The sequence below is a fragment of the Ursus maritimus genome, unplaced genomic scaffold, assembly GCF_017311325.1.
Source record: "Ursus maritimus isolate PB19 unplaced genomic scaffold, ASM1731132v1 scaffold_1, whole genome shotgun sequence".
NCBI classification, from domain to species: domain Eukaryota; kingdom Metazoa; phylum Chordata; class Mammalia; order Carnivora; family Ursidae; genus Ursus; species Ursus maritimus.
Genome location: NW_024423343.1, coordinates 105,940,211 through 105,967,984, shown reverse-complemented (window position 1 = coordinate 105,967,984; position 27,774 = coordinate 105,940,211). Strand labels below are relative to the sequence as shown.

The following is a 27,774-nucleotide window of genomic DNA, read 5'->3' as shown; positions in this document are numbered from 1 at the left end:
AGGCAAGTACCTCACAGAACCTAACTGAACCTCTTCCTGATGTCATTTGTTCAAATCAGTAAGTTTTCCTCTAAAATCCTACAGTTTAATAGCTAGTGTGACTAGAGATCAACCACCCTGGGCTTTTCGTTTCCCATGGAGAATCAGGGGTCCAGAGAAGGAAGGCTGCGGGACATGGCCCCTGAGGTCCTCCTGCCTCAAACCCCAGGGGCCACCAGAACCTAGCTGCCTACCTGGTCCCTCCACTCAAAATGCACCAAGGCTCCACTAGGACAAGTCCCTGGGCCGGTACTAACTAGTGCACAGGTGAAGCTGATCTGTGGTCTGTCTGGGGCTACATGGGAGCAGAAGCCTGCAGTGGACGTGTCCGAGGGTCTGCTGTCTTACTTGTCCTGGCCACCGCACTAGTAATGTGCTCAGCAGACCCAATTTTCATCTACAGAGCAGGTGTAGACTTCATCCTAGCCTTTTGCTTATCACAGTTTCCAAATGAGCAAGTTCTGAGGAGAGAGGTTGACTCTTGGGTGCCCGCTGGAGGAAAGGGGATCACAAGGCTGAAATTTCAAAATGCAGGCATGTGCACCTTGCGCCACTCCCCTGCTCCCTGCCCGTCAGCCTCTCCTGCCCAGACACTCAAAGGCTCCTCTTGGAATTTCTCTACCCCAGAAGTATCATGCCATGGCCCAGTCACCAGGGGCCTTCGCCCTCCTCCACGGAACTATGGTCTCCCATGGCTCATCTGGCCCTGGTTTTCTACGTCATTCAGGGACTACATCAGGACTACGTCATTCAGGACTAGTCCTGCTGAGAAACCGTCCCCAAGGCTAAGAGGAGGGGATCAAGGGGCTCAATTTCCGGGTTCCAGGTATAAGACCATCCTGCTGACATGATGCCTCTTCTATGCCACATCCTGCATGCTCCTGGGGTGACCTAGATGTCCCAGATGGCGTGAGGACCTGCTGCAGTAATAACTTTGGACACGGAGGGCATAGGAGTGTCTGGTGAGAGCTCTGTCCTGCTGCTCATCCCTCCTGACTGCCTTCCTGCTATGGGTCCCAGTCAGCCCTCACCAGCCTAAGAGGGCACTGACCACCTACATTGGCTTTCTGCTGCCGGAAGTTCCGCCGGGCAGCCATGCCTCTGGCATGCGCCTGTATGACCACCACTGCCCTCCTTTTGGCCTGCACTTGCTGGCGCACAAGGTAGCCCCTGCACAGCGCCTGCAGCTGGACCATCCTCTGCCGCATGGTCTGGTACTGCTTTGCCAGCAGCTGGCTCCGGGCAATGGCTTGCAGCCGCTCAAAACCCAGGATGATCTGTGGAGGCAAGAGGGACAGACACTCAAAAGGAGGCCTGGGCCCAGCAGGGTAAAGGGCATGGAGAAGGCCTTCCCAAAGGGACAGACAGAAAGGGAGGCAAGTCATACACCCCAGGAGACCTCGCAAATTAGCTTTACAGTTGTCTGCTTTTTGGCAAAGGGGTAGTGCTAAAATTTTATGCACCTACAAGCATGAGCATATTAAATGAGTTATTACTTGCAAAACATTTAGAACAGTCCTTGGCATGCAAATAAGTGCTAAATAAGTATTGTTAAATGGCATAGACAATAAAGTGCTCTCCTGGTGGCCACTGATGAGAGAATTGGTTTGGATGTCACGTGGGTGATGAGATTCCAGGGGCCTTGCTTATCACACCCAAAGCTAAGTCCAGCCAAATTGTCAGAAGCTAGCGTACCTGTGTGGAGGCCTATGGTTGGCTTCATTAAGCTAATCTCTGGGATCTTTAAAATAAAGAGGAAATAATAAATTGATAAACAACCACTTCTATGCTGCAAACATGCTTTGGTGCACAGCAGTCTCTGAGCCCCTTGACGAGTCTTGTTGGCTTCTCAAAGACCAACCCAATGGGTGCCGGGTGTGTGGGGTCATGCTTCATCCTACAAGCTTGGAAGTTAAACAGACCTGCATCCAAACCCCAGCTCTACTGCTTACTAGCTGTGTGCTCCTAGGAAAATTATTTAATCTCTCTATGCCTCTGTTTCTTGACACATGGGTTGGTTTAACAATTAATAAAACAATGCATGCAAAGCAATGGTAGACTTTCCAGCTGCTATTACATCCTTGTGAGCACAGCACATGGACAGGCCTGGGGTCAAATTTCAAAATTCAAGGATGTGCATCTTTTTGCGACTCCCCTGTTCCCTGTGCTTCAGCCTCTCCTGTCCAGACCCTCAAAGTCTCCTCTTGGTATTTCTCTGCCCCCAAAGTATCATTCCACAGCCTAGTAACTAGGGGTCTTCACTCTCCTCCACAGAACTGCAGCCTCTCATAGCTCATCTGGTCTGGTTTCCTGAGTCTGGTTTCCTGGCCCTGGTTTGCTGATGTGACCACTACATGTCCCAACCACAGTCACATCCTTGACAAAGGCAAGCGGTCAAGTGAAGCCCAACAGGGTGTGGTTAAGGTTGCTCTGGTTCGTTGGTTGAGCTGACACTCATTAGCAGTGCCTGTGGTTAAGGAGAAAATTAGAAGAGCTTGAAACAGAGAATAACTCATCAACCTACTCTGTTGTCTGCAAATTGAGAAAAGACCATCATTATGTGATTTCTTTGTTGTGAGGGCTGTCCTGGGCATTATGGGATGCAGGCCACCTCATTCTAACTCTGGAGATGCCCAAAATTCTGTAAGAGAACACACTGAAGCCCACAAACCATGTGACCTGAGATGATGCTAAACAGAGAGTGTGTGGAGTGCTGAGGGCTGGGCATTTCAAGTCTGTTGTAATGCGTTAGTGATCTGATCCCTGCCTGAGCTCTCATATTCACATGAACAAACTTTCAGCTGGAGCAGCCTCCCTAGTGAGTTCTCTCACCTGCTTGAAGTTCCGCCTGTTGTAGTAGCCTCTCCACCCAGCCTGGAGGGTCACAGCTGCCCGCCTCTGCCTCAGGAACTCCTTCCTAGAAGGGGAAATGCAAGTCCGAATGCGTGTGTAACAACCTCAGACATTTCAAAGCCTTTAGGGGAAGAAAGATGTGAAGGCAAGAGGAATAATGAAATGTTGGGGGAAAATGAATACATACATTATTTTTTTCCCACAAGACTTTATAAGCGAAAGACACACATGTTAAGAACTTAAATCTATTGCCAACTACTCAAATTTGTGAATTAGGACAGTCCAGTTTTTAGAGCAATCAGGAAATTTTTTTCCCTCACTCCTTCCAAAGATCTATGAAAAGATAAAACTCATTTCCAACCTTTTACTCCTTGCCAGACTTTTCCTGGTCCTCTGACCAGTAGCCCAGGTGTCTGCTGGGAACCACGTCAGAAATCCTAGGACCAGGGCTCCTCCCTGGAGGCAGGTCAAGGCAGAAGGGCAGCCCCCCAGGCCCTGGTAGCCTGGCAGCTCCATCAAACTACTCCTCTCTGTAGGGTGGAAAGTGGGCTGAATATGGAGAGGGTAACCTGAAACATGACCCCTGGGGAAGTGAGCTTGGTGCATATGGATGTATCCTTTACCTCACACTTATCTGAGTTTCCTTATCACTTCTAATAATTTTTCAGGATATTTTTTCAGGCTTAGGACAGTGAATCTCAACCATATTAAAAATCATCTGGATAACTTCAATATTTATTGATGCCTGGGTCCTACCGAGTCTGAATAAGTCAGAATCTTTGCTGATGGGTCTAGAGAATTATCTATCTATCTATCTATCTATCTATCTATCTATCTATCATCTATCTATCATCTATCTATCTAATATTTTTTGGTATATACACACACACACACGCACACACACAGTATAAATATCTCCCCAGATGATTTCAACATGAGGCTGAAGTAAATAATTATCCAAAATAAAGATAATCTGTCTCCTTTCTAATACTTATACCAGTGGTTCTCAAATGGGGGTGATTTTGCCAACCCCAATGCCCCAGGCACATTTGGCAATGTCTAGAGATATTTTGAGTTGCTATGACTGGGGGATGGGGGAGGAGGGTGCTACTGGCATCTCATGAATAGAGGCCAGGAATGCTACTAAACATCCCATCATGCCCAGGACAGCCCTCACAACAAAGATTTATCTAATCTAAAATGCCAACAGAGTTGAAGTTGAGAAATCCTAATTTTTTCTTTTCTTTAATGTTCTTGTCTAATTGTATTGTCCAGAAGAACAAGAACACTATCGATTATTAATGATGATCACGTCTGGGAAGATGGAGTAGACATACTTTTTCCTTTTCTCCTGCTGACTACAACTAAAAACGCTGTACATTAAAAAAAAATTTTTTTTTTGACAGAGAGAGAGACAGCCAGAGAGAGGGAAAAAAAGCAGGGGGAGTGGGAGAGGAAGAGGCAGGCTCCCCACTGAGCAGGGAGCCCGATGTGGGGCTCAATCCCAGGACCCTGGGATCATGACCTGAGCCGAAGGCAGACACTTAACGACTGAGCCACCCAGGCGCCCCATAAAAACCTTGTACATTTATATAAAACAAACATAAGAAGACTCTGAAATGTGGAGAGAATAAGGCAGGCCAGTTACGGATCTCAGATCCAAGGAGTGACACAGTGGTAACTTCTCTGGGTTTTCTTTTTACCTCATATTCCCCAGACTAGGAGCTGAAGAAGTCAGCAATCCAGAAATGACAATGGGGACAGACCAAAAAAGCCCCAAGGAAAACCTTCTCTTTCTACCAAAAGGATCGGGGAAGGGGCAACTCAGCAAGACAGAAAACTTTTAAACAAAAACCACTCTACTCCAGTGAAAAACCACAAAACAACTGTGGTCCCAGCCCCACTTATACCAAAAAATGCCAAGTGGGGAGCCTAGATTTCTGCCCTTGCCAGGTTCGTGTCAGAGAAGGCTGAGTAGGAAGCCATCCTTGATGAGTAGTAATGAGCCCATCCCTCACAGTGTCAGTGGAGACCACTGGGGCCTCCTGGACTTCCACCACCACTTGGCAGTAATGAGGTGGTCCTCCCCTCCATGCTGGAGTGATGTCAGAGGAGACCTAGTGCAGAGGCAGGTCTTTCACCATCCTCCAGTGGTAAGAATGCCACTCTCCCCCCATGGTATCAGTAAAGGCCATGTTGGGGTAGTCATAAGGTGCTTATGGCCCTCCCAGCCAGGGTGGTATCAGTGAAGGCCTACTGGGAAGCTGGAACTCCCACTCCCAGCCAGCAGTAAAAACAAACCTCTACCTGCCTTGAGAGTCAGTGGAGGCCATGTGGAGAATTTGGATTCTCCCCCCATCTGACAGTAAATGGATGGCACCCCCACTTCCCCCTGCTAGAGTGGTGTCAGAGGAAGCCAGCTAAAACAGAACATTTAAACAAGACCCAGAGTTCTTATAATATAATAACCCAAATGTCCACATTTCAATCTAAAATCACTTATCCTACTAAGAACCAGGAAAATATTAACTTGAATGAGAAAAGATAAGCAACATATGCCAACACTGACAGAAATGTTAGCCATTATAAAAATTCTTCAATGAGCAATTAAAAACACACCTGAAACAAATGAGAAAATACAAAGTCTCGGTAAAGAAGTAAAAGACATAAAGTAGAACCAAATGGAATTGAAAAATATAATAACTAAAATTAAAAAAAAAAAACCAAACCCTCAGTGGATGGGTTTGGCAAGATGGAGAGAAAAGAGGAAAGAATCAGTGAGCTTGAAGATAGAACAGTAAAAATAACCCAACCTGAAAAACAGAAAGAAAGGAGACCAAAATAAAGTGAACGGAGCCTCAGGGACCGGTAGGACTGTATCTGATTTTTTTTTTTTTTTGTCATTGGAGCCTTAGAAAGAAAAGAAAAAGAGGCATGGCTGAAAGAGCATTATAACAAATAATGGCTGAAAAGCTCATAAATGTAGCAAAAGATATAAACATACAGATTCAAGAAACTGAGCAAACTTCAGACAGGATAAATTCAACTAAGTCCACATCAAGATACATCATGGTCAAACTTCTGAAAACTAAAGGCAAAAAATCTTGAAAGTAACAAGAGAAACAACACGTAACTTTTGGGGGAAAATGATTCAGATTTCTCATCAGAAACCATGGAGCCCAGGAGCAAGTGGTACAATTATTTTCTAAGGATTGGGAGAAAAGAGCTGTTAACCCAGAATTTCATGTTACTGAAAATATCTTTCAGAAATGAAGGGGAAATCAAGACGTTCTCAGATGAAGGAAAACTAAAAACACAAAAGGAATTGCCAAAAGAACTATCCTAAAATAATAACTAAAGGAGGTTCTTTGAAGAGAAAAGAAATGATAAAAAAAAACCTTGCAATGTCAGGAAGGAAGAAAGAAATAGTAAGCAACAATGTAGGCAAATACAATAGGCTTTCTTCTCCTCTTGAGTTTTCTAAATTATGTTTGATAATTGAAGCAAAATTTGTAACATTGTCTAATGTGGTTCTAAATGTACATAGAGGAAACATTTAAGGAAAATTATATTACAAATGGGAGAAGGTAAATGGACATAAAGGGAAATAAAATATCTATGCTTCTCAAAGTGGTAAAATGACACTAGTAGAGTGTCATAATTTGTGTATGTATAATGTAATAATAGAGCAACTGCTTGAAAAAGCTTTAAAAAGGACACTATAAATAAATGAACATGGAATTAAAAAAATGTTTAGGTAATCCACGGTAAGGCAGGAAAAAGAAAACAGAGAAATGAAAAACTGAGAGCAAACAGAAAACAAAAAAATAAAATGGCAGACTCGAGGTCTAACATGTAAATAATTACATTAAGCATAAAAAGCATAACTACACCAAGTAAAAGACAGAGATTGGCTTAATAGATTTAAAAGCATGACTGTCTACGACTTGAAATACAGGTTGAAAGTAAAAGGATGAAAGAGATATATCATGCAAAGAATAACCAAAATGAAACTGGAGTGGCTGTATTATTATCAGATAAAGTAGACTTCAGAGCAAAGAAAATAACCGGAGACAAAGGGGGACATTACATGATGATAAAAGGATAAATCCACCAAGAAGATACAGCAATCCTAAATGTGTATGTACCAAACAACACAGCTGAGAAATAAATGAAGAAAAAATGATAGAACTAAAATGAAAAATGGGAAAATCCACAGTTATGCTTGGAGACTTCAACACCCCTTTCTCAATAATTGGTAGAACAACTAGGCAACAAATTTGCAAGAAAATAAAATTCAATATCACTATCAACCAAGATCTAATTGACACTTTTAGAACATTCCACCAAACAGCAGAATATATATCCTTTTCAAGCACCCTTAGAACATATAACAAAATAGGCCATATCCCGGGCCATAAGGGAAATATCAGCACATTAAAAAAACTTAACTCATATAGAGTGTGTCTCCAACCACAATGGAATCAAACCAGAAATCAGTAATAGTATGATACCAGGAAAATCTCCAAACACCTAGAAACTAAACAACATACTTCTAAATAACACATGGGCCAAAGAGAAAGTCTCAAAGGAAATTGTTTTAAAAATGAACTGTATAAAAATGAAAGAACAACATATCAAAATGTATGAGACATAGCTAAAGCAGTGCTGAGATTTGTAGCATTTCACATCAGAAGAGAGGAAAAGCTTTGAATCAATTATCTAAATTCCCACCTAATAATCTAAAAAAAAATAAGAGCAAAATACACCCAAAGCTGGAAGAAGAAAAGAAATAATACAAAGAGCAGAAATCATTGTAATTGAAAACATAAAGAAAGAAAAGCAATAGAGGGTGGCTCAGGGTGTGATCCCAGGATCCTGGGATCAAGCCCCGCTTTGGGCTCCCTGCTCCGCTGGGAAGCCTGCTTCTTCCTCTCCCACTCCCCCTGCTTGTGTTCCCTCTCTCACTGGCTGTCTCTCTCTCTGTCAAATAAATAAATAAAATCTTAAAAAAAAAAAAGAAAAGCAATAGAGAAAATCAATGAAATCAAAGCTGGTTCTTTGAAAAGGTCAATAAAATTGACAAACCTCTAGCAAAACAAGGAAAAGAGAAATATACAAATTGTCAATATCAGGAATGAAACAGGGGCTATCATCATAGATTCTGCAGACATCAAAATGATAATAATGGAATACTACAAATTACACATATATAAATTTGACAACTTAGATGAAATGGACCAATTTCTCAAAAAGCACAAATTACCACAACTCACTCAATATGAAATAAAAACTTTGATTGTCCTTTAACTTTTCAGGAATTTACAATTAAAAACTCCCCAGAAAGAAGTCTCCAGGCTTCCATGGTTCCACTGGAGAATTCTAACAAACATTTAAAGAAGAATTCTGCACAACCTGCACAACCTCTTCCAGGAAATAGAAGAGGAGGAAACACTTCCTAATTGATTTTATGAAGCTAATGTTTCTCTGATACCAAAGCCAAAGGCATTACAAAAGAAGAAAAAGAAAACTATAGATCTCATAAATAAAGATGTAAAAATTCATAACAAAATATTAGCAAATAGCATTCAGCAATATATAAAAAGAACTATACACTATGACCAAGTAGGGCTTACTCCGGGGATGAAAAGCTGGTTCAAGATTCAAAAATTGATCAATGTAATCCACCATATTAAAAGGTTAAACAAGAAAAACATCACATGATCATATCAACTGATGCAAAAAATTTTTTGACAAAATTCAACACCCATTTCTGAGAAAAACTCCCAGAAACAGGAAACTTCCTTAATTTGATAAAGAACATCTACAAAAAACCTACAGCTAACATTATACTTGGCGGTTAAAGATTGAGTGCTTTCCCCTAAGATACGAAACAAAGCAAAGATGTCTGCTCTTACCACTCTTATAATACTGGAAGTTCTGGTCAGTGCAATAAAGCAAGAAAAGTAAATAAAAGACATAAAAATTGGAAAGGAGGAAATAAGACTGTCCCTATTTGCAGATAATGTAATTATCGACATAGAAAATTTCAAGAAATCCATAAAAAGTAAGTGACTTCAGCAAGGTTGCAGTAAACAAAGTCAACACACACAAATCAATAGTATTTCTGGACCAGCTATAAACACATCAATGCCAAAATTAAAAATACAGTACTATTTATAATCTCTCAAGAAAAACCCAATCTAGGTATAAACCTAACAAAACATGGACGGAACATGTATACCAAAAACTAAAAAAACATTGGTGAAAGACATTAAAGAGAATCTAAATAAACAGAATTCATGGATTAGAAAACCTAACAGAGATGCCAATTCTCCTCAAATTGATATATAACATTAATTAACCAAAATCCCAGCAAGAATTTTTTGTAGATATGGATAAGGTCTTTCTAAGATGTATATGGAAAGGCAAAGGACCCAGAACAGCTAAAACAATTTTGAAAAAGAAGAAGGTAGGAGGAATCCGTCTACACAACTTCAAGACTTATTATGTAACTACAGCCAACAAGACAGCGTGGCACTGGCAGAGGAACAGACACATGGATCAATGGAACAGAAGAGAAAATGCAGAAACAAACCCGCAAATATGCCCAACTGATTTTCAACACAGGTGCAAAATCAATTCATTGAAAGAAGGATGGACTTTTCAATGAATGATGCTGGAGCAACATCCACGGGGGAAAAAATTTAAAAAGAATCATAGCCTAAGTCTCACACGCTATACAAGATTTAACTCAAAATGAGAATGGACCTAAATGCAAACTGTAAAACTATAGAACCTTCTAGAAAAAAAGATTGGAGAAAACCTTCAGGCAGAGATCTTAGATGTAACACCAAAAGCATGTGCCAGGAAGGGAAATTTGATAAACTGGCTCTGTCAAAATGAAAAATTTTGCTCTATGAAGACTTAAGAGGACTTAAAGAAAAACTATAGACTGGGAGGAGATATTTGCAAACCACACATCCAACAAAGGACTAGTATCTAGAATATATAAGTAATTCTCAAAACTCAAAAAGAATCCAATCAGAAACTGGGCAAACAACAAGACCAGATGTTTCACTGAAGAGGATATATACATATGGCAGATAAGCCCTTGAGTAGATGTGGTATGTGGGCTGGGAGGGGCTTGGGCAGGGCCAGCACCTCCATTTGTAGCCTCGCAGGACTCTCTGGATGTTGACTGCTGCCTTGTCCAGGGCCTGGCTCCTCTGTACCTCCAGCAGAGTGTCCTGGTTATCCTGCAACAGAGGAGATCCCAGCATGTAGCTGCCACCACTCATCTCCACACCCCACCTGGGGTCCTGGCCCCATCTCCAGAAAGGTCTTTCAGACTTTTTCCATATGGGCTCCCAAAAGGGCAAGCAGGGGAAGGGGCCTTCAAATTGATCCCGATGTGGCTCAGAGACAGGAGCTGCAACTACACTTCCAGTTCCCAATCCAAGAACTTCCCATTTTAGTTCTTTCTTCTTCATTCAATCTGGCAAATTTTATTTCTGCTCTGGAGAACTCAAGAAGGGGCAAAATGTTTCTCTGAAGCTGTGTTTTATTTCCCAAAATTCATGTGAAATGTCACCCAACTTGTAGTACAGACTCATGCTTATTTCAATAGAAACATGTTTCCCCCAGCCTTTGAGTAGGATTCAAAGTGAGTTGATGAGCCCTATTTGCCCCTGAGCTGTGACTTTCTCTGGCCTGCCTTTGTGCTTCACCTGGATCACCGTTCCCTTGGGCTTGCCATCCTAGTCCCTGCAGGGCAAGGACCATCTTTGTTGAACAGAAAGCAGCTTGGTCCTTTGGTGAGTGGTGAGGAGAGGCAGGGGCTTTGTGGCCTCTCCCACCTCCATCAGTCTTGCCTCAAGCAAGCGCCGAGCCTCTTCCTGTGCCCAGGTGGGCACTGGGGACACAGAAATACACCAGCCTTCTGCTAGTGGCCTCAAGGAGCAGCCAGGGAGGGGAAAAAGTGGAGGGATGGGCACTCTCCTCCTCCTCCTCCTCTCCTCGACCACCTGCCCACACTGACCTCACCCCACCCCTGTGGCCCTCAACGTCTATCCCAGCTTCCTGGACAGCACCCTGGGACTTCCCCGATGTCTGCCCTCTGCCAGAATCACCTCTCTAATGGAATCTGGAGCCCTTCTGCCTTTTCTCTCTTGTCTAAGTCCAGAGCCCCAGCACAGGCCAGGCTAATGCATGGACAGATGAACAAATGGACTGACTAGAGGGTCAGTCAGGACAGATGAGGATGGGACAGCAGACTCTGTGTGGAAGTAGAGGGAGTGGAGGACTTCGGAAGGGGCAATGGGGATGGGGTGGGACTTGGGTGGACTGGCAGAGCATGCTTCTGGCACTCTTCTTCTCCCTCCTCTTTCTCTTTTTGCTCACCCACCCACAGCTTACAAGTCTAGGGGCATGGAGGTTCTCTCCTCAGTAGCTCTTGACTCAACTTGTGGTCCTGGAGGGCCCAAAGGCCAGGTTCAGGGGCTAGAGGCTGTCAGCCACAAGCTGTTTCTGTGTGACCTTGGGCCTCCCTGTAAGTTGTGGGGGATGGACGTGGGAGGTGGGTGGTGGTGCTGCTTGCACATGCCTGCCCAAGGACAAGCTCTTCTGGGGTGAGGGGGAATCAGCAAACGGATTCCTTCCACTGAAGAGCTAGCTCCCCAGGGCTCTGAAGATGTGGAGCTTCCCCTGTTCTGATTTCAGATTGTGGCTCCTGGCACAGAGGAGGACACCTATTCTCAGGGACAGTGGGAACCTACCCTGAGCTCCTTCTTGCTTCTGCCTGGTGGCTTGGGGCAGCTCCTCCTTATCCTCAGGGCTTGCCTTAGATGCCCCACTCTGAGAAACTTCCTGGACTTCTGCAGGTTGGGCTGAGCCCTCCCCACACTCCCCCTGCCTCCCTGCCCCTCGCAGCATGGCTTTCTACAACACGTGTGCCTCACAGTGGGAGCCATACCTGGAGCAGGCTCCCATGGCATTGGCTCAGGATGGGTGAGGGGATGCCACCTGGTGGGCATGGGACCAGCCCCAGGGAGGAGACTGAGGACCAGCACACTCAGGAGCTCACCTTCAGGAAAATTTTGGTCTTTCCCACTTTCCATTCTTTGTCTGTCCCCAGCCGCATTTCAGCTATGCGCAGAGTCATCTGGCGAGCCTTGTCCAGAAACTGCCAAGGAGAAAACAGGAGTGGCTCGGTGGAGTTGGAGCAGCACTTCTCAAAGGCTTTCTGGGATTCAAGCCTTCTTCCTCCCCTGGGTTTCACCATCAGTGTTACTCGGCTAGGACACAGGCTCAGGCACTTCCAAATAAGGATAGGGCCCAGGGGAGCACCCGGGACCTGGGACCTCAAGGCCACCGCGCTTCACAGGCCTGAAGCCTTAGTGTGGCTGTCGGGTACTCGGACAGCCCAAAGTTTAGGATGGCTGATGTTTGAGGAAGGATAGGAAGGACCTCCTGCCCCAAAAAGCAATCCAGCCACACATCACCTCCCCAGCATGCTACCATGGAAGTATGAGCTTTAAACTGCAGACACCTCCTAGAACCAACATATGCAGCCACTAGCCTCATCCAGTGAGTGTGACCCACTGTGAGCCTCTAGAGGCTCCCTCACTTCTAGGGCACCCAGGGAGCGAGACATGGGGCTGGAGAAGGGTCATTTCAAAGCTTGGAGTCTCGGCGTCAGGAGGGCAGCTACAGGACCCCCTTGGAACTGGGGGTTGGGGCACCCGGAGGTGGCAGGGGTTCTGAGGGTGACCACCACTGCCTTCTAGGGCCAGCGCGCTCAGGCGGAGGGCACAGGCACCTGCAAGCGCACAGCGCTGGGCAGCACCACGCCGAACCTCTGCGAGAACTCCTCGAACGTGTACCGGATGGGGAAGCCCGACTTGCGGATGTGCACGGTCTCCATCATGCCCGAGTAGCGCAGCTGCCGGATGCACAGCTCCCGGTCGAAGAGCTGCGGGCAAAGGTGGGAGGCCCGCTTCCTGAGCCGCTGCGCGCAGTCGGCGCGTCCGCGAGGGCAGCCCGCCCAACCACCAGCCAGGCGGCCATGCCCGATACAAGCCAACTCAACAATGCTTGGTTTGACCAGAAGTCTCTTTTGAAGAGAGGTATTTGGTCTGAAGTCACTGAAAAGTCCCGAAAGTGTTTCCGAGGAGATAAAAGTCGACAATATACAAACTGTGATATCCACAAGAACACTGAATACTTCCTTCATTCTCAGGATATGCAAAGTACTATGAATATAAAAGTTATTTGCATGTGTCATGTTAAAATGTTTCCTCCTGGCCTTGCCTGTGTTGGGGTGGGCGCCCCTGCGCCCTTCCGGCACCATTCTGCCTTCCACAGTCTAGTGGAATGAATAAATACATTTCCTACCTACAGTCGGAAAATATTTCAGCCAACTTAGTTTCTCCCCCTCCCCCCAAAGATGGATGTGGCCAACAGAGAGGACTATGGGCCTGATACTTGGCACAGGGGTATGGGGTCTCAGCCATGGCCCCAGACTCTACATAGCTTAGCCTCTATAGAACCCCCCCCTCACCCTCTGAGCCAGGAATGTCTGGGGACTAGGGGCACACCCTCAAATCTGGCAAGCCCACCAGCAGGCAGCTACCTACCTGGAAACACTGACGGCCAAAGAAACAACTGTTTATGGCAATTAGTCTTCGGTAACTAATCGGTTCCCGTTTATTGAGCATTTATTGGGCTCAGTGTTTCTCATTTAATCTTTACAACGGGCCATACGTGGTGGAGTACTTAGCTCCAGTTTGAAGACAGTTGCCTGGGGGCGCCTGGGTGGCTCAGTAGTTAAGCGTCGGCTCAGGTTACGATCCCAGTGTTCTGAGATCTGTCCGCATCGGGCTCCATGCTCAGCGGGAAGCCTGCTTCTCCTTCTCCCACTCCCCCTGCTTGTGTTCCCTCTCTAACTGCCTTTCTCTGTGTCAAATAAATAAATAAAATCTTAAAAAAAAAAAAAAAGACAGTTGCCTGAGGCTCAGGGCCACACTCCAAGTGGCTGAGCCAGGTTTAAACCCTTAGCCTGCCTGGCCCCCCCACATAGCAGCCACTGTCTCTGAGAGATATCCCAGCCAGGGGTGCTGGAGAAACAGGAACATCAGCCTCAGGCCACGCCCACCTGTCTCACAGCTCCGCAAGTGGGGGGTGTGGGTGTGGGCAGAGCTTCTGGGAGCACAGTCATTATCTAAATATAGGTATTGTGCCTCTAAGGAAGATACACTTTGAATTTCCTAGACTAGTCCCAATTTCCTATAATTTAATTCTATTACAAAAATATAATTAATATAATATTAATTCTTCCCCTTATAAAATTTTTTGAGTCATTTTATCTCCCTTGAGATGGCATCTCCAGGTTTTGGGAGTCCTGTATTTCAGCCTCTGGGTGGGATCCCCAAGCCCACGGATCTGGGACTCCTGGGCAGGAAGCAGGCTCCCACCCCACACCATATATACGTGGGTAAAGCCACCCTCCGAAGAGCTGCTTGGCCTCAGGTCTTGGTGACCAGCAGCTAGCCAGCCTCTAACATCCTAGTATCAGGATCGAGCGGGGGTTTACACATGCAGATTTGCCAAAAACATCACGTGCAGTCCTTGCTGCCCCCCCAGGCAGGCACGATTCTGACTTTACAGAAGAGAAAACAGGCTCAAAGAAGTAAAGCACCTGGCCTAGTGCACACAGCTGGCGAATGGCAGGCATGAGACAACAGAGCTCTGGGTTATCCAAAGCCCCGCCAGTCACTGATCTTTGAATGGCCTAGACTGGTCACCTTACTTCAGTGTCCCCATCTTTAAAATGGGAGCAGACAGCTCTAATGCTGACCAGGCCCTGCTGAAGGGAGTGCCATGACCCTGGACGCCATCAGACTCATCTAACAGATGGCCCCCCATCCCCGTGCCCTCATTACCAGCGGCTTTTTGTACTCGTTGGGTTTGATGCAGCGGATGAAGTAGGGCTGGCAGCCGGTCAGGATTTTCATCAGCTGGTCCAGGGACTTCTTGAACTGGCCTGCCAACGTGGAGGGCTGCTTGCTGGGGTCTGTGGACTGCAGGCAGAAGCAGAGGCACAAGTGGGGGGCTGGGGAGCTTGGCCTGGGGTAGAGCTGACCCCGATGAGGGCTTCTGCCAAGGTCCCACAGATAGGTGGGGCTGCGTTCTTGCAGCCCCTCACCCACTGACCAACCATAGGTTCTTTAAAAAAAAATTTTTTTTATTGTGTTATGTTAGTCACCATACAGTACATCATTAGTTTTTGATGTAGGTTCTGATGAGTAAGATGGGGCAAGGTATCCTGTCTAGGGGTGGGGTCCCCCAGGTCGGGTGTGCAAGATGATGTACCAGAGTGGGAAAGGATGTGAGAACTGGCAACATTCACTTTTTACCTCTACCCTTCTTCCTTTTCAGTTTTTGTATCGGTTTTGTATGTTTTTAAAAAGTGTTTTATAGTGCACATTGTAAGCATTGTAATACAGGTATATAGTTTTATAATAGATGTAACGAAATTATGGATGCAAGAGGAAACCAGCGCAAGCCCCCAGCCGGCTCAGTGTGTGTTTTGTGCAATGCTGATTTTGGGTGATGCTTCCTGATCAAACCCTCCCCAAGTCAAATGTACCCGAGCAAATGTATGTACCGCCAAGTTGCATCCACTGGTGACATGAGTCTTAACACTTCTGAGAAGAGGACACGATCACTGGCACCTTATAGTAACAATGGACAGCATTTTCTTGTTGTCCTGGTTTGTAAAATAATGTGCATTTCCCTTGCCGTCATCCTGTTCTCTAAAATCCTGGGACATGCTCTGGGGGCCCCACAGAGCCAGGACAAGCCTATACTCTGGCCTTAGCTGTGGAGAGTTTAGCCTGGCTCAGTGATACAAAGCGTCCAGCCTGGCTCCACCTGGTTCCAGACTCGGGCAATTCCTGCCCAGTCTCACGGCTCCTTGGTGGCTCCCCGGGCCTGCTCTGCACATGGTCCTACTCATGGTGGGTCCTGGGCACTGAGGTCTCAGGAGGGGCCTCCTGCAGAGGTCAGGTGGGACATGAAGAAAGGTCAAGGGCACCTCAGCATGGCCAGTGCTGAACGCATGGCACAGAGGGCAGTTTCCTCGGCCTACACCCCAGCTTCCCAAGCCATTTAGCAGGCCCCATTCCCCTGCCCCGGGGTAGGGGAGCTCCTCATTAGACGATTCAGGGGCTTTTCTGGATCAGTCATTCCTGAGGGGTGGAGGCATGACAGGGAGTATGTGGGCAGACCCTCACCCTGCCAGGAAATGCTAGGCTGCCCTGAGGAGCACTGGGGGCTCTCTGCTGCCACACCACACACCCCGTACTGCACACACACACATACCAGACACATACCACACACATCACACATGCATACCATACATACCATAGCATACACACCCCCATACATACCACACACATCATAACACACACACACACCATACACACAGCATACATACCGTACCACACACACCACACATCACACCCCATAGCACACACATACACACACCACAAACCCATACCACACATACGTGTCACACATCCCGCATGCACCCCCCACACCCCATACCACACACATACATACCATACGTACTGTAGTACACCCCTCACACACACCACACACGCCACACACATCACACAAAATATACCCATACACCCCACCCCTCGTGCACACCAAATACCACACACACCACACACACCACACACACAACAATATAGAAAAATAACATTAACAAAAGCAGATGTGCCCCCACCAGACCAGCACACACACAGAAGCAGGCACATCCACGTGCACCTGTCCCCTTACCACCACCCACGCAGCAGTAGCAGCACCCCACTCCTATTTTGCTCACTTCTGGACCCTGACTAAACAACCAAAACCCCACGTGTTAGGTCTTCCTTGTGCTTGCACGTCTGACCCCCGAGGCCCTAAGGGCTGAGAGACCCAGGAGGCATTGACAGGGCTGCCCACGGGAGCCCACCTTGAAGTGCTGGCTCCCTGCCTTTGCCCGGATGATGGTACCATGGCCCAGCTTGGTCCCTGCGGATTCCAGCTTGAATATCTCCCTCAGGAACTTGTTCTTGGAGGAGTAGACCAGGGTGAGGATATCTGTGCTCAGCACGTCTCGATTTTTCTCCAGGAAGCCTGTGAGGGAAGCAGAGGCCACCGCAAGCCCAGTTCAGCCATCCCTTCTGACCCACAGGGGAAGGGGAGGGCAACAGGATGGGGACTCCAATCACCCCAGAATGCCCGGAGGAGCCCCCACTGAAGCTGCCCTCCTCACCTCTCCCTTGACCTCCCTGTCCGGCCAGCAGGGCTCCCTGCCCCTGGGCCTGCACTTAGTTCTTCCCAGCACTGATATGTCACACCTACATCTAAACCCTCCAACCCCCACACCTGCCATCCCCACCACAACCCCCTCTCGAAGCCACTGTCATTCCTTCTTTGATCACAGCCCACCCCTCTGCTGTCTGTCCCACCCTTCCAGGCTCATGGCCCAGCGACTGGGAGAGTCCTGAAACCCCACACTGCTGTGTCACCCTGCCTGAATCCTTTCTCTGCCCTCCTGCCACCAGAGCACGCCTTCCTCATCTCCTTCCTCATCTCCCGGGGCCCCCGTGGCCCTGCACTCCAATGGCGCCAAAGCACCCCAGAAGCCTCAGCTGTCCCACACCTCCAGCCCCCACCAGCCACTGCTGGACACTCTTTCCTGCTTATCCAGCTGGACCAGCTCTGGCTGATTCTTCAAGATCACCTCAAGCATTGTCTATTCCAACAGGCTCCCCAGAGCCCTCCTTGGGGCTCCCCTGGCCTCTGTGGGACCTTTCTCATGGGCCCTACTGCTCACATCAGAGGGTGGTCTGAGGACTTTCCCTCTGCTTTGCCAGCCACGACCCTCCCTGGGTGCACCACGGACAGGAGTGACTCAGATCCCTGACACCTCCAGCCCCAGCCATCTCCGGAACTGCCAAGTACACTCCAGAGCCAACAAGCAGCCACAGTGCCTCCCTTCACGGTAGGGTTTAGATTTCCCTGCAGTGAGATGCCTGGGGGCTCTCATCAGGGCTCTGGCCCACTAAATTTCTGGGTGACCTTGAGCAAGTCTGATTCGGGCAACTACTTATTCATATAAAGGAACTAAGAAGAGAAGAAGGAAAAGGACAGAGTGAGGAAGCCTCCCCCCCTCCCCCAACAAGTGCTGAAAATCTGGCAGCCTGGCAATGTTCAGGGAGCTTGCAGTCTGGAGAGGGAGGCCTGGCCACTCTTGCCTATGCCCCTGAGCCCAGAGGCAACTCTGGGAGTATCGGCATACAGCCCCAGCCAGTCAGTGTGTGTGTGTGTTGGAGGTGGGGTGTTGCTTCCAACCCCCTGTGAAACCAGCAAGGGGTGGCAGCTACTTTGTTCTTCTTGGGAGCCCAAAATGAAAGGAGGAAAGGCATTCACACCACTTGTCTTACTGGCTCAAGGACAGAGTGGTGTCTCGCTGATTAGGGGGTCCTTAGGGCACATATCCCTCCTCATTATGAGTTTAAACTGCACAGGTCTTGGGAGTGAATGTGTGTGTGCATGTGTGTGTGAGCGTGTGTGTGCTCTCTAACAGAACAGGTTTAGAAACCATGCATGTCTGTGATCGCTAAGGAGGACCTGAGGACCTGGGAGCCCCTAGCCCCTCCACCAGCCCTGCTCTGGGGTCCTGGAAGGTCCTGCTAGGGCCAGGGGCCCCTCCAGCCTGAAGACTGAGAATCCAGAAATTGAGGAGGGGAAGTGTTATGGGCTGAGTTGCTTCCCTCCCAAATCCATACGTTGAAGTTCTAACCCCCAGTAACTCAGAATGTGACTATATGTGGAGATGGGCCCTTTACGGAGGCGATTAAGTTAAAATGAGGCTACATGGGTGGCCGTAATCCAGTCCTATAAGAAGGACTGTTGTCCTATAAGAAGAGATCAGGACACAGATGCACAGAGACACTAAAGATGCCAGAGACATCAGAAGGGACCAGCCACACTGACACCTTAATCTTGGACCCAGAACCATGAGAAAATGCCTCTCTGTTCCCACCTGGGGAGCTTTGGCATGTCAGCCCTAGCCAGCTGCTAACACAGGCATGATTCTGGGCATGTGTAAGAATGGACTTGCCCTAAAGTGGGACACCGAATCACCAAGAAGGGGATGAAGAAGAGCTGCTTCTCAAAGCCAGGCTGGTGAGGACTGGGGGCCCGCTGTAGGGCTACACTCCCGGGACTTCTAGGAATGGTCCCGCAAGGGCACAACCCTGAATTTCCTCTCCCACTCTACCCCTTTAAGTCATCCCACCTTCTAGGGGGACACTCTGTGCAAGCCTGCTCAGCCTGGTGTGGGATTAGGGAGACTGAGTCGGGGTGGAAGGAAGCCGATTTTCCCCACCTCTGCCCCCAGTGCCCATGAAGGGGAAGACACTGTACCAGGAGCTCCAGGGGCACCACGAGGCCTCCCAGAGCTGGAGGTGACAAGAGTGAGCCTGCGCTGTGCACATCAACCCTTCTCCCAGCTACATGCTGGGGAAGCTGTCCTCTGCAGATGGAGGGTGAGCAGACACTTGGTGGCACTCTGTGCCTCTCCAGGCTTAGGCAGAGCCTCCCCAACCTGGGGTGTTCTCAAAGGGAGGGGTGCATTGAGGCACCCCAAGCTCAACCCCCCAGTAGGCAGAGTAAGTGGGGCTTCGCTCATCAGCACAGCATGGCACCCAAAGAAAAATTAGCAGGCTCAGCTTTAATGAACAGTAATAGAATTTTCCATTCAGAAAGTCTACAAAGAAGCTGTCTTAATTTTAGCATTCACAACAATAGTTTCATGTCACTTCAAATAATAAAACTTGGCCTTGAATTGTCCATGGAGGTTGGGATGGACTCAGTGTCTTGTGTTCTGGGACCCTGAAGGTCCCACTGGCTCTGGTGTCTCTCTTTCTGAAGAGCCCCAAAGCCAGGGTCAGGTGGGAACTATGAAGGAGCCACCACCTTCTCACTCCACAACAGAAATGATCCCCTGACCTCACCTCTTCTATGTGAAAATGTCAGCCCCTCCTACTGCCTTGTCTCTCCAACTGAAAAGTACGCACGGATCATCATCCCTGACTTTGAGTTTTCAGTTAAACAGGCTAGAGCGCCTCCTCATTTCTCCATACAAGCCACAGAGAGTGCCACTATGGCTACCCGACTCATTGTCCTGACCACAGCTAAACACTGTCTATGTCTCATTTTTCTAAGCACACCAATTGGTTTAACCACCCCAGGCCTTTATTTCTCTAGTCAAAACCATGCCTGAGCCTATTTTAGCATAAATAAAAATTAACTAAAAATGAATCAAATACCTAGATGAAAAGTTAAAACTAAAAAACTCTTGAAAGAAAACAGAGGTAAATCTTGGGTCAGATAATGGTTTCTTAGTCATGATACCAAAAGCATGAACAACAAAGGAAAAAATAGATAATTGGACTTTATCAAAATGAAAAACTTTTGTGCTTCAAAAGACACTATCAAGAGGTGAAAAGATGGGGTGCCTGGGTGGCATAGCGGTTAAGCATCTGCCTTAGGTTCAGGGCGTGATCCCGGCGTTCTGAGATCGAGCCCCACATCAGGCTCCTCTGCTATGAGCCTGCTTTTTCCTCTCCCACTCCCCCTGCTTGTGTTCCCTCTCTCGCTGGCTGTCTCTATCTCTGTCAAATAAATAAATAAAATCTTAAAAAAAAAAAAAGAGGTGAAAAGATGACCCAGAGAGCGGGAGAAAATATTTGCAAATTACATACCTGATAAGGTACTTATATCCAGAATATATAAAGAACTCTTAAAACTCAACAATAAAAAGACAACTAATTAAAACATGGGCAAAGGGTTTGAACAGACATTTCTCTAAAGATGATACACAAATGAGCAAGAAGCACATGAAAAGATGCTCAACATCATTAGGCATCAGGGAAACACAAACCAACATTACACTGAGATACCACCTCAAACCCACTGGGATGGCTAAAATAAGACAGACAGACAATAGCAAGTGTTGCTGAGTATGTGGAAAAATTCGAGCTTTCATCCATTGCTGGTGGGAAAGTGGTGCAGCCACTTTAGAAAACAGTTGGGTGGTTACTCACGCTAAATGCAGAATTGCCATATGACCGAGTATATACCACAAAGAAGTGAAAACATGCGTTTACATAAAAACTGGCAGGTGAGTGTTCATGGCGGCATTATGCATAATAGGCAAGAGGTGGAAACAGCCCAAATGTCCATCAAGTGATAAAGGGATAAATAAATGTGCTTTATTCACACAGTGGAATATGATCATACTGCAATATAAAGAAACGAAGTCCTGATGCATGCTATGAATGGACGAACCTTAAAAACATTATGCTAAGTGAAAAAAGCCAGTCACAAAGACCACACATCTCATGGTTCCACTTGTATGAAACGTCCAGAATAGGTAAATCCATAGGGACAGAAATTAGCGGTTGCCCAGGATTGGGGAAAATGCAGATTGATGGCTAATGGGAGTTTCATCTTGGCGTGATGAAAATGTTCTAAACTTATGGCAATGGTTACACGACTCTGTGAATATACTAAAGATCACTGAGTTGTACAGTTAAAATGGGTGAATTATATGGTATGTGAATTATATCTCAATAGAGCTATCACTAAAAAATGAAACAAACCATGCGTGGTCCATTGCATTCCCTTTGTCCCATTGCTTGCTCTGCAAAACGACCTTGTTTTCTCAGCTTTCTTCCCATGGCCTTCCTAGAATGATCCAGATTTGGAAGGAAGGGGAAGTAGAGAGGAGCTGCACCTACCTTCTGTCTGGTAGTACACCTCGCCCGCAAAGTGGGTGATGCCAAATCTGGCATCATGGATGTTCTTGGGCTGCAAGTAGGCCTTATTGTTGGCATGGACGTTGTTCAGTTTTTGCAGCATGGTGGCATCTGTCCCCTGGAAGAACACAGACACCCTATGGGCTGACATCCCAGAGTCCAGCTATGGGGAGGTCAGCTGGCACATCCACAGGGCTCAGGGGCTCCCTCACAGGGGCAAAGCAACTGGGCTCAGAATGACTGAGGACCCTTCTACAGATGGGAAACTTCTGCCCAGGGATTGGTGACTGGTCGCAGTGATTGAGGACTGAGCTGGGAGCACAGACTGGGTCTGCCAACCTCCACTGACAGCTCTCCTGCTCCATCCTTCCCTACAATTATCCAAGTACCCTGACCCTGACCTTCACCCTCTTTGGACTCCAAGCTCTTACTGACTGCTTTGAAAATCTACCTCCCTAAGGACAGACAGAGTTCCTTGAGGACAACCAGGCAAGCATTTCCATCTCTTGCACTCTTGCAGCCCTTGGCCCACGGGTGCTTAGCAAGCCCCTCCTGGGATGACTTCTTAGAGTAAATGATCAGTGACTGTGAGGTCATGCTGCTGGGGGGACTGGGAACGAGGGTAGAGTCAGTGAGCCTTCCAGTAGGAGGTGGACTTGCAGGCGAGAAGGTTGCTTAGGCTGGGGCAGGTCTGCTAATGCCTGGCAGAGGTTTCAGAGAGCCACAGGCCACCCCAGGGGAGTTTCCCAACCTTGAGGGCAAGACGGGGCCTCGACCTGAGGGTCGGCGGGCTCGGGGGTTTACCTTTGGGAAGCGGCTCTCTTCATCCAGGAGGGAGATGATGCTCATGGGCTTGAGGGCCAGCAGGTCCAGGGTAGGCCGATTGTCGTTGTAGTGGATGTAGTCCCAGGCAATGTTCTCTGAGAGGTACTCCTCCTGCTCCATGGTGAACACGTGCTGCACGAAGAACTGCTGCAGGTGCTCGTTGGCAAAGTTGATGCAGAGCTGCTCAAAGCTGTGGAGGGAATGAACACCCAGAGGTGGGGCAAGGTTAGCTCGGTCCCTGTTGCCACTGGCAGGAACCGCGAGCCACTAGCTATTTGCATCCAGCCGCACATGCATGCCCGCGGACGCACATCCCCATACACGTGTACTCCCTCTTCTCTCTGTCTCTGCCACCATCACCTCCTTCTGCCTGTGGCAAACAGACTGAGAGAATGTCATCAAGAGACCATCCTTAGGGGACCAGGTGTCCTGGAGCAGCCCCAGCCCTAGGGGCAAGAGGCCTTGGTGCTGAGATGAGCTTCTGGAGACCCGGGAACGGTAATGACTGCTGGGCTCCTTTGCATCGGTCAGACATACTCCTTACTCTCACCCCATTCTCCAGCTGTTCTTCCTCCTGGGCACCGCACCTCTGTAAATGATCCCTCCACTCATCATCCCTGGCTCAAGTCACCAACCAGGGAGTCCCACCTGACACCTCTCCCTGCCTCCTCCCCAGTTCCAATCCGCTGCCAAAGTCTGGTCCCAGCTCTTTCCATCGCAGCACCTTGACCTGTGTCTTCCCTTCCCCTCCCACGGCAGAAGCGGTGGCCAGGCCCCTTATTCACCCAGGGAAACCCAGGGGTGGCCTCCTGCTGGCTCTCCCTACATCCCCCCATCTCCACACGCCACTAGGGGGAGCTCTTTGGAGAGTAGGTCACACTTGCCCCCCACCCCCCTTTTCCAGTCCTCCCAGGTTTCTGGCTGTTTTCAGATCCCCTCAGACAGAAATATAGTATAAAGCCTTCCTGCATCTCCCAGGGCGTGTCCTGGGTCAGCATGGCCTCCTTCCCGTGCACTGTGAAGGCACCCACTTCTTCTCTGCCTCGAGTGGTCACACGTTTGTTGCCACCCTCCTCTCCTTCCTCATTACCTGGCTAGTTTGTTCAACCCTTGGCTCTCACTTAGGCCTTTCTTCCTTAGGATGGGTTGCCCATTTATGCAAATCCTTATCATACCGGAGACTGGATGTTCAACCTTTGTTAACTTAAGAGGTGAGCGGACAGGTCCACCATGTCCCCCACTCCCAGCATGCTGCCTGGAGAGTGCTCAGTGGCCACCTGCAGGAGGGGACTGCAGCCCTGTAGCAAACCCAGCTTGTGGCTCCTTCAAGGGAGGGGCCCCTATATAAATGACTGGATCCCCCACAACCAATTATTCATCCACCTCCAAGGTGTCCAAGGTGCTTGGTCTGCTCAACTGTCCCTCTTAGGGACAGAAACCAATGATCTGAATCACCCTTGAGTTTCCTGTGCCTTAGAGCTGCCCTTGCATTGGGCTTAGTTCTGCCAGCCCTGCCCATCCCCCCAGTGCACAGTGAGCTGGCCTTCACCCTGCCCTCCCAGCTGGTTGGGAAGGCTGCAATCCCAGAGTGCTCCTGCTTGCTTGTCCCGAGGTCCTCATTTCCTCATCTGTCATCTGCCTGCCACTTGATAATGCCCCAGGGCATCACTTATCCTCATTTGGCTCCACTGCCTGACTCTCTTCAGCCCCTGTCCACCCCCCTCCCCAGCCTTCATCCCAGTCTCAGCTACGCATCACTTTTCTGACCTGCTTCCTGCCCCTGGCTCTTGGGCCTCCAGTCTGGGGTGTTGGGACATTGGGACATAGGGTCAGGGGTGTTCTGCCTTGCCTTACCCTTGCCAAACTCCAAAGTCAGGGATGCTCACACATCCCCTACGTTCCCCTGTTGCCTAGTATGATAGTTCATCTAAAGATGCAGTTGAATCAATGCTGCTGATTTCCATTTTCACCACAGCCTCGTGTGATCATTCACTTTAGTTCATTAGGAGAGCAGATGGCTCAAGAGAGGTGACAAATGCTGGGGTTTCAGCCTGACGCTTGAGGATGCTTGTAGCTACATGGCCTTCTGTAGCTGTGTGGGGGGCGTCAGGGAAGATGCACAGACCATCTCGCTGTCGACAGATTCCGGTCTGCAGAGCAGACTCGCATCTGTGAGAGGGTAGGAGGGGTCCCTGCTCTAGCTTGCTCAGTGAGAGAGGAGCTAAGCTGATCTCCCATTCTCTGAAAGCGGGTGAACTGAGATCTTCATACCTATTGTTCTGGAAATTTTCAAAGCCAAATATGTCCAGGAGGCCAATGGCTCTTCGCACATTTTTGGGGTCCTGGCCAGGTGGAGTGAAAATTGCAGTGTTGATCTTCTTGACAATCCACAGGAAGAGGTGTCCATAGATGCCCTGAGGAGACATGGGGTAAAGCCCATGGGCTTTGAAACATAAGAGGAAGGCTGCCCCTTATGTCTAAGTTCACTTGCAAAGGCTGAATGCACACTGGACCTCACGGACCTACTGAAGAGCATTATCCCTATTTCAAAGGCAAGAAACTGAAGCCCAAAGAGGCTAGGAGGCCCACAGTCACCAGGTAGGTGACTGGCAGAGTCAGGACTTGCCCAGCCATCTCTGCTCTTCCCTGCTCTCCACCAGTGGGGCGAGGAGCCGTGTTTAACAGAGACATGTGGGCCTCTTCTCCCGTAGCTCTGTACCTTGACAAAGGCGTCCCTCCGGTCTGCAGCCTGGGTGATGTTTAGGGGTCTGGTGACAAACTCCCCTCGGATGATGATGGAATGCTTGATCAGACAGTCCCGGAGTGCCTGGTACTCCACCTGGAAAGGCGGATGGGAACTGGCATCACAGCTAATGGGGCAGGGCCTGGCTTCATGGCTTTGACCTACTTATGCCACATCTTGTTCTCTCTTGTGACCAAACACCATATGCCCAAGGCCTGAGGGTGAGAGATGCCTATGGGGCCATCTGGCAGGGACAGGCCACATGGAGGCTAGAGTCAGGGTCCTGGGCAGGTCCTGGCCCAGCATCAGTCTAAGCATCAGGGTGTCAGAGTGTTCAGGAAGGATGCACAAGCTGGATGGGTCCTGGCCATGCTGGCTGCTTGGTTTACCAGCTCTGTGCTGGTAACCCCGGGGGCTGGGGAAGGGGCTGGTGCCAAAGCAGACCTGGGAAAACAATGAGCAGGGAGGGCTCTGAGGCCAGGCCTTTGGCATCCAGATATGCCTCATCCGAAGCCACTCCTGCCTGGAGACTGATGGCCTGAGGGCGCAAGAGGATTCTGGATGGGCCAGTCCCTCTCACCATGCAGGGAACACTGAGCCAGCAAGAACGCAAAGAACGCTGAACCAAACGCAAAGAATGCTGAACCAAATAAAGAACATTAGCAGCAAAATGTGATTGCTCTGCTTGTTTGCTTCTGATTCTATCCATTTCCCACCAGAACTGTCAATGGGGTGTGATATTTATAATGTTCCCAGGGCAAAGGTATTTCTCCACCCAGGGCCTGCCGTTCTTCCTCCAAGTCCAGGCTCCATTTGGTCTCTGTAATAACCTGGAGGGCTAATTGTATGAGCACATTCCACTTTCCCAGAATGGCACAACTCACAGAGAAGGCGGGGGCTTGTTGAAGGGAGGTAAGGTAGGGTCCAGCGTAAGGGCACTGGGCTATGTGGCCGTGTGGGGAGAGCTTGGGGACTGGGTGGCGTGGGGAGTGAGGATGCTGAGTGAAGGCCACTGAAGAGCAGGGCAGGGTGGGGGTGGGGGGGACACAGGAAAAGGGAAGAAACGTGTGTCAAAGTCAGACTGATTATTTCGCTGCTTTGTTAAAGATTAGCTCACACTGCTTCCCACCCCCAGTGCCTGCAGTGCCCAGATGGCTGCAGGGGTTGGGTTGAGAGTCTGGGAGAGAGGTGGGGGGCAGGAGTGGGAGCCTGGGAAGGGTTAATGACAATCAGGGATTGGGGGGCTGTGAGCCCAGGCCCCTGGGGTCCCTCACAGAAATGAAAGCTGGAAGTCACAATGGCCGGGCTACCTCCAGTAACTTCAGCACAGTAGGAAAGGCAGGCGAATCCATCACATCAGAGGAATCCAGGTTCTCGAAGACTGCAGCTGGGGAGAGAAGGAGAAAACCTGAGTGGCAAAGTGGCCTACAGTGATGGGACAGGGGCCCCAGTAGGGCCTGAGCCTGGTGCAGCCCCACATCCAGCTGTTAACAGGCACTTGTCCCTGGGTGTAAGGCACTGCCTCTCCCAGACCTTCTCTTGGGAGACAATGGCCCTGGTGATTACCAGCCCCTTAGCTGAGAAGGAATGTAACAGACTGCTTCCCCCTCTGTTCAGTGACATCATGGCCCTGCAGCAAAGGGAAGTTTGAAGAAATGAAGTCTTATTTGGAGGGAGAAGCCTGGTGCTGGTGTGGGCAGGGTGGGGTCTACTAAGGAAAAAGATGAGCCATCAGCCCCCTTCAATCCACTCTGCTGTCCATGGAAACCTAGGCATTCATTCCTTCAGTCAGTCACATAAGCGGACATTAACAGGGCACAATTATAAGCCAGGCCCAGCCCTATTGCAAGAGTCTCCCTACTGCCCTCCCCAGCTCAGTCCCCATCTTCCAGGCACTTCCAACTCAGGGGGGCTGCCAGGCCTGGGGAGAGGGAGAGTATTGTTTCTGTATACACATTTTTTCTTTTTTAAACTTGAAAAAATTGTAAAATAAAGCATATAGATAAAAAAGTATATAGTACCCAAAGTCATGTTATAATAAATAATGATTAAGTTAACACCATGAAACCACTACTACAGCCAAGCTACAGAGCCTGGCTAACACCTGAAGCCCTCATGGACTTTCCTGCTAACACCGCCTTTCTCCCCACTCATGGAAACCACTTCCTTGCTTTCCACTATCCTTTTACTACCTAAATATTGTTCCCGAAACAGCATTTAATTTCAGCTGTTTTTAAATTTTGTGTGAAGGGTGATCTAACTGAATGTCTGATCTACAAGATCTGCATCCTTTGGTGCCTGGTTTCACCTCCACCTCACATTCGTAATACTCTTCCATGTTCTGATGCCCCTGTGTGCATGCCGGCGCCCGCCTGTCACCAGCAGAAGTGTCCAGTTCAGTTGATAGATCATATAGGCACAGCGACAACTTGCCTG

General features: G+C 48.5%; 1 protein-coding gene across 2 annotated transcripts in view; it reads right to left on the bottom strand.

The window, feature by feature from the left end:
* The window catches only part of MYO7B (myosin VIIB), a 78,854-nt gene that overhangs the window by 27,901 nt on the left and 23,179 nt on the right, over positions 1-27,774 (bottom strand). For both annotated transcript variants that reach the window (XM_040619305.1, XM_040619311.1), the window contains exons 9-20: positions 26,649-26,725; positions 25,315-25,434; positions 24,867-25,009; positions 22,575-22,785; positions 21,753-21,888; positions 16,913-17,076; positions 14,835-14,972; positions 12,713-12,865; positions 11,978-12,076; positions 10,057-10,151; positions 2,872-2,956; positions 1,098-1,316 (exon numbers count right to left, since the gene is read on the bottom strand). In XM_040619305.1, coding sequence (XP_040475239.1) covers positions 1,098-1,316; positions 2,872-2,956; positions 10,057-10,151; positions 11,978-12,076; positions 12,713-12,865; positions 14,835-14,972; positions 16,913-17,076; positions 21,753-21,888; positions 22,575-22,785; positions 24,867-25,009; positions 25,315-25,434; positions 26,649-26,725 — 1,640 coding nt within the window. The remainder of the gene's footprint in view (positions 1-1,097; positions 1,317-2,871; positions 2,957-10,056; positions 10,152-11,977; positions 12,077-12,712; positions 12,866-14,834; positions 14,973-16,912; positions 17,077-21,752; positions 21,889-22,574; positions 22,786-24,866; positions 25,010-25,314; positions 25,435-26,648; positions 26,726-27,774) is intronic.